Below are 14,778 nucleotides of genomic sequence, written 5' to 3' on the forward strand. Positions count from 1 at the left end.
GTCAATAGTCTTTGTCACCATGAACACCTTTTACATGAAACTTTATTATTGATAAAAGAATTATTCACGATTTATTGTCATTAATATGAGATTATTTCAAATGTATGCTAGATTATATGGTTGTTTTACAGTGCTCCTGCTTTTTCATCACTTTATTGCAATTGCTTTTACGTATATTTGTGTACCACTGAAAGTGAACTCAGGGCATTGCTGCAAAAGAGCTTAATGCTCAGTCAATTTGGCCTGAATAAACAATGGATGATGACTATTATTATCATTAATATTATTATTATTATCACTAAAATGACACAAGAGGTTTTAGGGTGATGAAATCATTTGAGAAAAATTATGTTAAAATCTTTTGAGAAAACCAAAAAGACAAAACATAAATACCAATCAGAAGTGCTAATTTAAAAAAAAAAAGAGTGTGAGGCCCTTTGCATGTGAAGTATTTGTAAATGTGACCTAAATCTTAAAATATATTTAATTTTTCAAAATTATAGTATGCAAACCGTAAATCTAAATTTGGACAATCAGCTTTTTCCATAAAGGGCTGTCAACTAATTGAAAACAGACTGATAACAGATTTAAAACCCTTCACAGCAAAGGTCAGGTGTTGGCTAAAAGCAAGGAATGTGGTTTTATTGTGCCTCCATTTTAGGTCTACATGTAAAAGTCTAACTAGGAGCAAGAGTTGAAAATTAGCAATAGCAATAAACTCTATGCAACACATCAGTTCCATACTCTGTATTGGAATTATGTTAAATTGCATTTTCCCTATCAAACACAATAAACATGAATGCAAATAATTTTAAGAAAAATTTAAAATCAGCAGTGAAATTAAAATGTGTTCATAGTTTCATTAATAAATAAACAACCACGCACAGAGAACATAACATCTGCACAAACTGCAGTACCAACATGAAACTAACTTCGCTGAGACCGTCAGTAGGGAGGTCCTAATCTAGCATAGCAGCTGGGAGCTTTTGACCACGTGATGCGAGAGATGTTAGAGAGCAGCCATCATCATTTCACCTAATTCATGTCCAGCCTGAAATGGTAAAAGGTAATTAAGACGACAAGGAAACTGAAAACTACGATGGAGTAGGTGAAGCTCGTGAAGCCTCCTCCCGGTCTCATCCACTGTGTTGTTCCCCAACTTACCAAGGTCTGTTTGCTGTGTGCTTTTCAGTCCCTTCTCCCCCTGCTCTCTGCTCATATGGTGGCTGCCGACGCGCTTGTTTCGGTTTCTGTGTTTCTCTTTACATCACATTTACATACTCGACATCGACAACAACACCCGCGAAGCGTTGTCACGAGCCAAAGGTCCGGTTCTGGGGCAGCGGCGGATTGTTTCGTGTCTCCGCTCCTCGGTAACATTAGCCATGTTTTGTTGCTGTTGATGCTAACACGGTTTGTGCTGCTTGTTGTGTAACTAACGTCTCGAGCGCGGTCGGTCTTCAGGTTCAACTGAAACAACGTTCCAAAAACCGACGGTTGGTAACGTTCGACTCACGCGCTGCTCCTCTCTGGGGTCGCGCGTGGACGGTTCCACGAGACGAGAGCAAACGACTACCTGGCCCGCGAGAGCTTATTGAAGATTAGGCTGCTTTTACATTAGCTAGCATGACAAGCTATTATGGGTTAACTTGTCCAGAAGGCCTTCATACTCTCAATTAGCGGTTTATTAGATATATTTAACGTTAATAATAAAATACAATACATTAGACAACATATTTTACTTTAATTAAAGTTAATATAAGTTTATGTTTAGTTTTAAAGAGGCGTTAATTTAACTTTATGGCCATGTTGGAGGCTGTAGCTAGGCACTGCTGACTTGTATTGCTTCCATTATACCAAGGGATGTTTCATTATTCAATATCCTTACTGATGTATTTTCACCAGCCATTTTTTACAGTAAGAATAGACCAATTAATGTAATGTGTAACACTTGAACATCATTGTAGACTACACCCTCCACAATGACCTGTCCCTGTGAACATGGCAAACCCAGAAAATTTCACCCCTTTAAAGCCCCAAACATATTTTTAATTCGACCACAGGACATTTAAATGACTGTATTCTGCGCAACACTTTAAAGCTTTGTACCCAAACAATGGCTGACTTTGTCTTTGGTTAAACCTTGAGCTTAATGTACTCAGCAGGTCAACAAACAAGCTAGAGCTGAAGTTCAGGTGGGCCCGGTCTAAATTGGGCCTCACAATACAGACAAGTGTTTCCTTGGCTCAGCAAATCCAGCGAGCCCTTCCTCTTGCATTTTAATGAGCTCCAAACCAACCCAGGGGCCCAGGAACCCCGACCAGGCCAAGCCAGGATCCCGGTCCAAATATATCCCTCCACAAGCCACCTTTTAAACTCCTAATGGGCATGTTTGTTTTGAAGTCCAAGGTAAATGTGGGAAGACCTTCTCATTGTTGTGTTAGTTTTGATTTAGTTGAGCATGTTGTGTGCGTTGTAAAGTGGCCCTTTGCCGGGGGGGGGGGGGGGATGGTAAACGGTAAACTCCTGGCTCAGAGAGTGTGCAAATTAACATGTTTCACTCTCTCCTGAATGTTGGACAGGCATTGAAAAAGAGATTGTTTACATTCAGATGCTGGCCACCCGCTGCTTGCTTTTTCTTCCCCCCTGTTTTCCAATCACTGAAGAGACATGACCCATTTAAATGGTTGTTTACTTGTATTAGAAGAAGAGCCAAAGCACTACTCAATGAACTCTTGTCTACAATTCAATTAGAGTGGCCTTCCCAGCAGCACAGTTTTCCACATTACACAATGCTCTCTTCAGCCTAGCTGCAACACACGCAGAAGTACCAACACCAAAGAGCAGCAGTAGTAGTCACACCTGCAGCCACAAAAAGTCACATTATACGTCTCTGGGATATTGATGCTTTATCTGGAGTGTGGGGTATCAGATCCAACAGGGTTTTTACTATAAGAGAGCTGCCTGTGATGACCTGGACTGGTCCCATTGGCATTCAGACGTGTTTAAGTTTCCAAAGAAATATAAAAATTAGCTGATGTTTAACATTTTGATTCAGGCTCCACAGAAAGTGCCCCGTCACAGCTGTGGTCTATTGTAATGGAGACACTGAAGTCAAGCACAGCAGGTTATTCATCAGGCTTTTATTGTAGAGTTTCTGCTTTCCTGAAACTGTGTTCCCGCAGTCTCCCTCAAACAAGACAGAACATTTTTATTCCTTTAAGCCAGACATTTTATTACTGCGTTTCCTGTCGCGCTCTGACTAGATATAAGAAATGGCTGGAGTTTTTCCTGTCTTTTTTTTTTCTGTTGCGGCTGCTTGATAATGGGTCCAAATTGGTGACCTCATGTTATCACAAATTCTTGGATTGACTCCGCTTGATTAAGAAAAGCTGGAAAAGAAGCAATGTGTTTAATTGAGGTACAACTAATCAAATCAGGTTTGATTTTTTTTATTTATTTATTTATTTATATTTTTTATAGTGTTGTATTTCATGATGTGTGTGCGCCCTTATCCTAAATGAGTCACTTAGCAGAAGGAGCACATAACAACATGGGTGTTTACCAGTTACCCATGTAGAGCTCCAACACCACATGGAAATTGTTTTATAAACTGCGTCAGAGCTGACAATGAGGATATTGGGATCAATGTAGGGTGTTAGTTTTCTTTTAGACATTTTGTTCATAGATTCATGTAAAAATACATCGCTTACATGTTTCACGGTTGCCTAGTTGTCCTAAAGTCAGGCCACACAGAGCAAAATTGCTACTAACTATTTTTGGCTGATTATCTAACATATCTTGTGTCTTCAAGTGCACATCTGTGAAATTCTAATCACGCAAACTGAATTTGTCCTGGGTAATTACAGCTCAGCAGTCACATCAGATGGGTTATTTTTGTTTGTTTGATTGTTTGAGTTGGATTACTCAAAAACATGTTGCACAAAATGTTATTAAAATGCTTTAAAGCACAGTTTAAGAGCTTTATGTCACAATGTGTGTGCTGTAATGTATGTTGTCTTTACTGGGGGGGGGGGGGGGGGGGCAGGCAAATGCACATCCTCTGAAGATGTTAAATTTAAACATCTTAAGCAGGCACCTTATTAACTGCGCTTGCTGACATTGTTAGGCAATGAATGGGCAATACTGTATGGATTAAAAAAAGCTTCTATTAATGTAATTTGATGTTGTAATATTTTTAGGAAAGCTGATTTGATAAACTGATCAAATCAGCTGGATTGTCTGTTTTTGTTTTACAGTCAATTTCAATCCCTGACAAATCAAATTATCTCACTGCTGATGCAGAAATGTTTTTCATAACCCATGGTATGAACACTCCTGTTGACCAGTTAATATTGCTCATAGTGTATATTGTCATACTGTTCTTGTTAGTGTTAAAGCCTGCGTGTACACAGCAGCATAAATCGGTCAGATATTGCATGTTAAACTGTGGCCTTTCAATTGGACATTGTATATAGGCCACTCTATTCCCTGTAAATAGTCCAATCCATTGTATGTAATCTTTTCAATCAATAGCAAATATGTTTATGACTGAGTGGCAGGAACTAGTTGGTCTTGTTTTTCTCGGTCGACTCGACGCCATAGGGAGCTGGGAGGGAGGGAAAACATGGCCATACAGTCAGACTGCTTCAGACTTTAGGTTAACCTCAGATAGTTCTGAGAAAGTGTGTCACACTGATAGTGCGTCTTTGCCACGGTCAGCAGATACACATTGTCTCGCTGATGTGTAAGGATAACGTTATCCGTGTAATTCAGTGTTTGATCGGTACATCTCAGATTTCTGAGGTCGCGGGACACTGGCATCTTTATGTTTTAAATGCTAAACATCACATGAGAACAAAGCCACTTTTGAGGCAGCTCTACAGCCCCGCAGCTAATATCAGTTGTTACCCACTGATAACCAAATTAAGCCAGTTAAACCATTGAGTGAATTTACCATTAAATGTAAACATGCACTCTAACATTTCCAATAAATGCAGTATAATGTAATTACAGTCTTACATTTAGCTTGCTGCTGTTAGTAGGATGCTAACATTTCCTGCTTTAAACAGCAAGATTGCTAATTAGATTAGTAAATAGTGAACTTGTTTGTCTTCTCTGCTTTCATCTCCTCTAATCTCTCCAGGTCGGCTCCAAATCCCACCTGGTGTGGCCTTCGCTGTCTGCAGCTTGTGACAACGTGGAGCAACAAACCTGCTTCTTGGGTTGCTGGAGCACAGTGGAGGAGAGGGTCTGAGGCTGCTTACTCCCCCCGTTGGTCTTTGAGGAGGGGGGGAGGAGGAGGAAGAGGGAGCTGCTATAACCACCCAGAGCATGGGGCAGAAAGTCCCAGGTGGCATTAAAACCATTGATATGCGGGATCCAGCGTTCAGCCCCCTGAAGCTGGAGCTACAGGCCCTGAGTCACACCAAGCCGTCTCGACTGGATCTGCTGCTGGACATGCCACCCGCTGGTGTGGACGTCCAGGTCCAGCACTCGTGGAACAACGATGACCGTTCCCTCAACATCTTTGTCAAGGACGACAACAAGCTGGTGTTTCACAGGCACCCCGTGGCGCAGAGCACGGACGCCATCCGGGGCCGTGTTGGCTACACGAGGGGACTGCACGTGTGGGAGATCAGCTGGGCTATGCGTCAGAGGGGAACGCACGCTGTGGTTGGAGTGGCTACGAGTGACGCCCCGCTACACTCTGTGGGCTACACAGCTTTGGTAGGAAGCAATGCCGAGTCCTGGGGCTGGGACCTGTGCAGGAGTAAACTCTACCACGACGGCAAGAATCACCCAGGAATAACCTACCCGGCCTTCCTCGAGCCAGACGATACCTTCATAATACCAGACTCCCTCTTAGTAGTCTTGGACATGGATGAGGGGACGCTGGGTTACATAGTGGATGGACATTATCTAGGGGTAGCATTCAGAGGACTTAAGGGCAGGAAGCTGTACCCAGTGGTGAGCGCCGTGTGGGGACACTGTGAAATAAGAATCCGGTACATAAATGGACTTGATCGTGAGTACAAACTTTATTAATATTCTGTTATTCTTTTCCCTCCTGAGCGTCTGTGTTTTTGCCGTCTAGGACAGTGTCTTGCATTCAGCCCTTACACAACCAGTGGCAGTATTTATTATCGCAATAAACAAAGGTGTGACAGTTAAGGGTTTATCTTGCTGTCCAAGCAGAGCACATTACTGCAGAGGGTTACTACAGAGCAGACTTAGTATGGCTGCCTGTCTGGCTATTATGTAAAACAGTTATGACCTGACATTATTTGTGTTCTCTCTTGGCAGTCCAGATTACATTTAAATTAATATTTAACTGTATCCATGAATCACCTTTTCTTTGAACCATGTCACAGTGCCCTGATCTTAGTAAGGAGTTAACAGAGAAAAGATGTGACTTCACTGGAACCTGCCCCAGTTCATGTCATTAACTGTACCTTGCTTTGGTTTTTAAACCAGTCTGTGGCGCCACTGTTATAGATTTTGGTGTTTATGGCTTTAAAAACATCAAGTGGTCCTTCATGTTTATGTACAAAGACAACAAGCTGCTCGTTTTTCCTCCAGACAAACATAAAATGATTTCTAATTGGATGAATCCCAACTATTCCATGGTGAAAGAGTCATGAGCTTTAAACGAGGAAACATAGGTGCTCATCGAAACATGCTGCACTACCCACATGTCCCAAGTGCTGTGTGCTCATTAGATTTTTATGTTCAGCTCAGATCCCTTGACCTAGTTTAGGCCCGTGGAAAAGAAGCACTACAGATGCAGTGATATGCACAACAGCCACTTTGATTTTTATGACATTCCTCGTGCTGATGGATGTACAGAGGGGAAATTCCTCATCTTATATGCTGATGTTCTCAACAGTTTGTCTCACAAAATGTAGTTAATCCTGTGGCTGTTTGGATCCAGGACGCCTTGTTGGCACTGCAGCTACAGGATATGGTTGCGAGTAAAATTAATTTATTATTTTCCAGCTCTTTTATAAATCTTCAAAAAGCCAAAAATAATGGAAAATAGCCACAGGGCTGGAGAGTGAACATCAATACTTTTTGAAGGCACAACAAAATCTGTCTGTAGCACAGAAAATCATCCAAAATTTGCAGCTGAATGTCTTCTTTGTTTCTTTGATCAGATATTTACTTATTTAAAGCACATATCTTGTTAATTTTAGTCGAAAGTTGCATGGCTGCTAAAAACACCTGTACTATGTGAGATTTCCAGCGTCTTTTATAAAATCAAGGGGGATTTGTATAAAGTATCTATAGTCCTTCAAGTGAGGTTTCCAAAAATGTATTGTTTCGGTAAAGACGGTGAAACTGTATTGGCAGCGCAATTATATATTTTCAAGATGTCCAACTTCAAATCTATTATGTTTTTTTTTCTTCTGACAAGCAAAAACAAACTAGAAACAAAAACATAAAAAGTCATGACAAATGATTCAAGTGATCAGTAGATTACCAAAATTCTGTTTGTTTGTTTTTTTGACAAATTATAGGCACTACTAGCAGAGGTGCGGATGCAAATCACATGACTTGGACTTGAGTCTGAGAGACTGTAGACTTCACAAAATCAAAAAAGACTTGCAGTGAGACTTGGACTTAAACACCAGTGGCACTTGACTTCATTTGGACTTGAGCCTTTTGACATAAAAAAAAAAATACTTGATTACCCCCCCAAAAAAAAGATGAAAAAGTATATTATTTATAAGTGAACCATGAACCAGATTATTTCCTGAATCAGCTAGTATTACCATTGTTCTTTCCCAATAAATGGACACTTAATTCTCCGGATCCACTTTGTTTCAACCAATCGACCAGCATCCAGTCAAGTTACAGGAGAGAAGCATGAAAAAATACGCAGTGGTCAAAAAAAAACCAAACAAATTGCAGTATGCAAAACGTGTAGGTTGAAAATTATAGATGGACATGCAACAACTTCCAACAATCTTGTTTTAACAAATAAGAACAAATTTTACAAAGCACTTACGATTTTTGTAAATGTAGTATATTTATTACCCTGTTGTTAAAATTGCGTTACATTTGGTGAAGAGTGCATTATGACTTGTTAAGGACTCAAAACTCAAAGTTTGGGACTTGGCCATTTTTTGACTTAGAACTCGAGTACAGAGTTTAGACTTACCTGTGACTTGGTCCCACTTCTGACAACTAAAGTGTGAACTACCTGCAGAGTTGCCCCACTGTGTACTCTGTCAACAACAGTACAAACATTTGCGGAATTTCCTGTGTTAGTTTGACGTCTCTATTACACACTCAGAGCAGGAGGAACCCTAACCCTAACCCACTGACTTCAGCACCCAGAGGTGTGACCACACCACCTCTGGGAACATCGGCCCATTTTATCGTTATACATTGATTAACATCAGTGTGAACTTCCTCCTTGAGTATCCCTCCTCTGATGGAGGCTGCATGCACTGAGGCCAACATCTTTGTTCAGATTTTTACATAATCCTTTCCTATATTTCAAAGCACTGATAGATCAGATGTTGAATATGAAATTAAATGGTGGCAACAACAAAACTGTATGCAAATGATCTGAGAATATTTAGGTTAATTTTTATCATTTACTTGACTTTATGGCCCACAGAAGCTCATATTGTGTTCTGTATGGCAATATAGGATAAAGGTTGTTATACTGTCCCATTTTCATTTTTATAGCAGGTCACTCACCCTTGCGTTCACTTTATGTCATGTGTCTGACACATTACACACAGTGCCTCTCAGATGTGACATTTATACACTCCTGAAATGAGATTCAGTCATTGCTCACACATGAAACATGCTCCTGCTGACCCCTCTGCGCCTCTTGTCTCCCCCACAGCCGAACCCCTCTCTTTGATGGACCTGTGTAGGCGCTCAGTGAGGGTGGCATTAGGACGAGACCGTCTGAGTGAAATCCATAGACTGCCCCTGCCGGCTTCTCTCAAGAACTACCTGCTCTACCAATGACGGCGCTAGCGGTCACAACACACTCGACACACCCTCGTCTCTTGCTCATGTTTCTCTGGGATCCTTCTTGGGTTGAACCCGTTTGACAACATTGCTCCAGGACTGACTCAGCCTTTCAACAAGTATGCTTCTGTGTCGGTGGCTGGACACCTTTTGAGTTTCTTATCCTGTTTTTATGACTCTTTCCAATTGTATTCTCTAACTTTATAAAATCAGGAATCACTGAACACTATGCACATGCTGATCCAGACGATAGCCTGACAGTCACCATGTTGGTGTACCTCCTCCAGTTTGTAGGCTAATGTGGCCGTGTGGTCGGTATCTCTGCTGTGTGACCTCCAGACTGTATGAGTATGAATATCTATCTCGTAGCCTTTTAAATTGAAGCTTTTTTGACTGGGCTTAAGTAAAATTGTGTGGTGGAAATTACACTTTGAGTGTTGGTGCAGAAATGCACTGCCAGCAGCTGACCACAAGGTGGCAGCAGACACGTGAACCTGTACATCCTCTCAAATTGAGAATTACAGCATGAAATCCAGGTTGCTTTTAGAATTTATGGTTTTTAATATTGATTAAAAAGGTGGTTCACACAACACAGACCGGAGATGCTGACCACTCCACAGTGAGTCTGTGGTGCAGTGTGGATGAATGCACTGTGAGGCAGCTGAAGAGCAGCTCCGACCATTCACTGCACTATCAGGTTTCTCTGCGATATGGAAGTGTGCCCCATTGCTTACCATCGAGGCATCCGACAGGAACAACATCAGCAGAAATTTTAACGGAAGGATAATGTCACTGTGATTATTTGTAGCATGCATCTGCAGGAAATCTTTCTCAATACAATCACGTCTTTTTTAAAATCTTTACTGTCACTCCTGCTTTTGGTAGTGCGGTAGTTTTCAACCACATGCTGTCTGGGCCCAAGAGTGCTGTGTTTTTTATTTTCTCCATCAGCTGATTTCACTGGTTTGCACATATTCAGCCAGAGAATGGAAACTAACCAATGAAATATCCACTGAAGTGGTTTTATGTAATGAAAACGTGCTACTCTTGGGTCTCACTGGCACATAGCTGAGAACCATTGATGTAGTGTTTGTGTTTTATGACATGTTAAGGGAAGAAAAGGGGGTTCGGGGAACAGACTATGTAGGTTAACGACGTTGTGCCTGAATCTGCAAACTTCAGATTTAAGGCACCGTAACAACAGAAAAAAAGACAATCCACAAAGTGCTGCACAAATGTAATAAAATAAGATCAGATTGCCAACACATTGTCAATGCCATATCGTAGACCTGTTGACTAGTATTTTTAAATGTGCAGATGTTGTCCTCATTCAGCCCTCGGCTGGGTGCAGACACACTGTGCCACACTTTATTCTCCTTGCTTGCAGCTTCCATTTTATTTTATATTCCTTGTTGTAGATTTTTTGTTTGCAAGTATCTATTAAAGTTTATTTCAAAGTATTTGTTGTGTATTGTGCATTGTATGGGTATTCTACTGGGAAAATGTCGACAGGGGATGGACAAAATCAGGGTGTCTGGAGGTCCTTAAAATGTCTTAACATTACAACAATAAGGCCTTAAAAGTCATCCAACAGTCTTAAATTTGAATTTGTGAGGTCTTAACTACTACAGCCTTTTTATATAATTTCATATAATTTTTTTTTCTTTCTATGTACAAGTCCACATTTCTAATGGTACAGATGTTTATAATACTGTTATTTCACTTCATACTTGCACTTAACTCTTGGCAAAATGTAGATAGACTTAACTCCCTCTAATATTCCCATGTAAGACTTATCTCTGCACAAGACCTCATGTATACTACTCGACTGCAATGCTTAAATGTGTAAATTTGGTCAAAAGGCATCTTGAATGGGTCTTGAATGAGCATTCACTTTAACTGTCTGATACTTGTAGACACCTTGAAAATGTTAAGTTGCAATATTTAGACAATGTAATTAAATGCAAATGATGGCTTCGCAAGATACTTAAGGGTTGAACGAACACCTGAAACCTATTAAAGGCGGTTTCTAACTTCAAGTGAAATCACTAGGATTGAGGTTGATACAGTATCACAAGCTGGTTGGTATCTCAATTATCCCCTGTAATCCACAGGGGGAGGAATAAAATTCTTAACTCCTTAAATTTGTTTCGTTAAACTACCTTACAACAGTAGCAGCAGGTCTGTCACAATAATTATCAATTTACTGAGGTCATGCCCGTTTTGTTTCCACAAGAGTGTTGCCAGCATTTTAGAAAACTAAAATAAATAGCAGGGTTTTCCTGACCATTATTAGACTTGGACACAGTGCCAATTGTCTTTCCACAGTGCCTTAGCAGAATGAACAGGGGGAAAAAAATGCTGACGCGTTTTACTGTCATTTGTGGTTGAATTAAAAGTACATTACTGACATACTTGAATAATTGTGCCATTACAGTATATCAGTGGCATATAATGGTCTTAAAACGACACTGCCATTTATGGCAATAATTTCAGGGACAATATATCATCCAACAAAAGAAGATATCATGATAAAATAAGTACCACCATATATGACACATTTTCACACTTAAGTAAATGCAGAATGCATCAAACAGCAACAGACTCTTAAGTTTATCTGAAAGCGAGGGGCTTCATATCCGCACTGCAGTGCCTTCAAAGTAGAAACAAAACTATGTCTATCTATATTTTATAAAGGCTATAGTGTGACCAGAAAGGGGACTGAGGCTGTGTCAGAGCTGAAGTTAACCAGAAAAAGAAGTGAGTCCCTTTTCTGCTGGTCACCTTTTTGGTGCACTTTAAGAGGACTGAGTTTGGTTCATTCAAAAAGGACTATATGTGAAAACACCCTATGAAACTAAATCCCTTTTAGACATGCGGCCATTTAACATGGTGGTCCCCCCCCCCCCCCCCCCAAAAAAAAAACGCATCCTGGTCACTTTGCCTGAAAGTCACAACAGCAATCTGAAGCCCTTTTCAGACATGGAAAATATAATGCTGGCCTCATGTTTCCAAGAAAGTAGTGGATTTTAGTTATTTAGACAATGACCACCTTTACGTTTATGTTCCTCATGGCTTTGTTCACACATGAGCGCATTTTTACAGGAAGAACTGCATGAAATATAATGGATGTTCGCGAGAAGAAATGGGACTGTGGGTGGAGTTATGCCAAACAATGAAATCCCAGCACTAGGTTCAAAAGATTTTTCAATTATCTTTGACAGTGATCTTTAGATTTCCCCCCAGTAGGATTGTAAAGCGGGACAAGACCAGAACATGTAATTATGGCTCCTTGGTGCTTGGCGACAACTGTCACAAGTTGGGTTCACATCTTATCAGATCCTAGAAAGTCTAACCTTTGTGAAATGGGTGTGGTGAACAGTTTTGCTCCGGATCAGTGCATGTTTTGCGCAGATTATTTGTGAATTTTATCAAGGGCATCCTCCCAAAGTTCTTAAGGAATCTTTTTCCCAGATCAACTTCCCAAAATGCTTTGATTGAGTTTAAGGAAACTAGTTGCAGGAAATGAATCTGGGCAAATATATGACATCATTTCTGTCAGGGCAGAAGCTGGGTTGAGGAATCCCACACAGGTGTTTTCACTCATTTTGCTTGATTGGGCCTCTTCTTGGTGTGGATACATGGACAGATTGTACTGACATCTCACTCTTGTTAGTTTTAATGCACCCATAGACCTTCACAGATTAGGTACAATGTGACATACCACAGTAGGAAAAGCACAGGTGTAAATGATAGAGTTAATGATGGCTGAACTGCATTTAGCTCCTTCAGCTTCAGGGTCCTGGTATTGCGCACGCTGGCTCACTGGGACACTTGTGCTGTTGTTATTAGTCATACCTGTGTTTTTCCTATGACAAGTCAACATGTCTGCTGTGAAAAGGGCCAATTAGTGCAGGACAACTTGCACTTTGGCAATCAGTACATGGAGTACGATGACCTCACGCAACCCGATCAGAGGTCTAATCAGTCAGAACAACAGAAAACACCTGTGTGGATGTGTAGAGTGTAGTGCCTTTCAACAACAAGGCAACTCAAATTGCATTACATAAGACATAAAAGGCATTAAGATATTACACAGAATGGGTAAAATATAATCAGATAGACTTAAAATTTTTAGTTCAAGACAATAATCTGAGCTAAATTACACTATTATTTAAATAAAACTAAGCAGTCTTATTTTAGACACACCACACAGTTAATGGAGAACATAAGTTTTCAGATACGGAATCTCTTCACCCCTTCATTTTCTATTCATAAATAGTAAAAAAAATTAATTTTATTTATATAGCACCTCCCACGCAAATGAAGCTCAAAGTGCTCCACATTGCATAATTGAAACAACATGAAATTAAAAATGAAAATAAACAAAAAATAAAATTTTGCAAGACTAAATATTGAAAAAGTAAAATGTTGGAAATCAGTAAATAAAAATCTGTAGAATAAATGAACAAGAGATATAATTACATAAACAATGGATAACTTAAAAACTAAGGCTTTAACATTACTCCAATTTAAAAGCCAGATCAAAAAGATAGGTCTTTCATTTCCTTTTAAAAATACCAAGAGAGCTTGCTTCCTTAATATTTGGAGGCAGTGAGTTCCACAGTTTAGGGCACTGATACTCAACTTAGGACCCATGAGAGAGAAATTAGAGAAAGGTTTGGGGGCCAAATCTGGCACCCTATCGAGGGCCAGATTCAGCCCCCAAACCTCTTTCTAATTCACAGGGGAAATAAATTGATTCACGCTGGATTTTTTTTTTTTTTTTGTACTTTTAATATACATTAAGCTGCCTTTACACTGCCATGCGACAACCGCCCTGACAACTGCCTACCCACAAGAGCATTCCCCAAAAAAGCAAAGTCTACCTAAAAGCAGCTGCTGCTACCGCAGTCCAAGACTGTGGTGACATGCAGGTGTGTCAAGAACATCACTGATAGAAGTGCAAGGTAGCTCGGCACCATGTAAATAACAACATACTGAGACAACAGAAATTACTGAAATTACCAAATATTTCTATGTATTTGATCAATTTACCAGTCAACTGAAGTGTGGTGGAAATGTTATCACTGGCCCAGTTTTTCTTGTTGTTGTCCTTATAAGTTGCCAAAGCTGTTTTTATATAACTCCGGGTATTCAGACACCAACAGTATCAGCCTCATCATCTTGTTGTCTACTGACAGAGTGCATAAAAAAGTATTAAAATAGAGCGTGTTTATCAAAAAAGTGCCAGAAGAGGATCCCCTAGATCCTCTGACAGACGTCTGGGCTCAGCTCTATAGGTCCTCAAATCCTAGAACGCTATTAAACGCTTTACAAACAAATAACAGAACTCTAAATCATAACAATCTCCTTCCTTGGGGACCACTGATACTCTTAGCTGGTGATACTGAGTAACTGCATACATACTGCACAGAGTGATGTTTGACTTAGATAACGTTTACTCCAGAAGTGTATCGAGGAATTCACAAACACTCATGCAAATACTGTACATTAAGGGATTTAGATTTTTTTTTTTTTTAGGGATTTAGGGAGATTTTTTTTTTTTTTTTTTGATGAATCATTCCCTACGAAGCATCCAGACCCCTTAGGTCATCTGGAACAGGTTTGTTGTGTGTTCCAAGAACAAGAACCAAGCAAGGTGAGGCAGCATTCAGTTATTATGCTCCTCACCTGTGGAACAAACTTCCTGTAGATCTGAGGTCTGCTCAAACTGTCAGCTCCTTTAAATCAGGGCTAAAAACACTATTGTTTACTGAAGCG

At 40.2% G+C, this 14,778-nt stretch overlaps 1 protein-coding gene across 1 annotated transcript; it reads left to right on the forward strand.

Annotated features, from left to right (window-relative positions):
* Window positions 1-1,005: 1,005 nt before the first annotated feature.
* spsb1 (splA/ryanodine receptor domain and SOCS box containing 1) lies at window positions 1,006-10,454 on the forward strand. Its single transcript, XM_049580437.1, has 3 exons — window positions 1,006-1,168; window positions 5,147-6,028; window positions 8,864-10,454. The coding sequence occupies exons 2-3, from the start codon at window positions 5,335-5,337 to the stop codon at window positions 8,989-8,991; spliced, it is 822 nt and encodes a 273-aa protein (XP_049436394.1). The 5' UTR covers window positions 1,006-1,168; window positions 5,147-5,334; the 3' UTR covers window positions 8,992-10,454.
* The last annotated feature ends 4,324 nt before the right edge of the window (window positions 10,455-14,778 follow it).

This window comes from Epinephelus fuscoguttatus, linkage group LG7 (genome assembly GCF_011397635.1).
Source record: "Epinephelus fuscoguttatus linkage group LG7, E.fuscoguttatus.final_Chr_v1".
Classification (NCBI taxonomy): Eukaryota; Metazoa; Chordata; class Actinopteri; order Perciformes; family Serranidae; genus Epinephelus; species Epinephelus fuscoguttatus.

What these genes read in the sequence shown, in the direction of transcription:
- spsb1 (XM_049580437.1), top strand. Translation starts at nt 5,335, where the DNA reads ATGGGGCAGAAAGTCCCAGGTGGCATTAAAACCATTGATATGCGGGAT. An exon ending in GTACATAAATGGACTTGATC is followed by an intron (nt 6,029 to 8,863) that starts GTGAGTACAAAC and finishes TCTCCCCCACAG; the next exon opens with CCGAACCCCTCTCTTTGATG.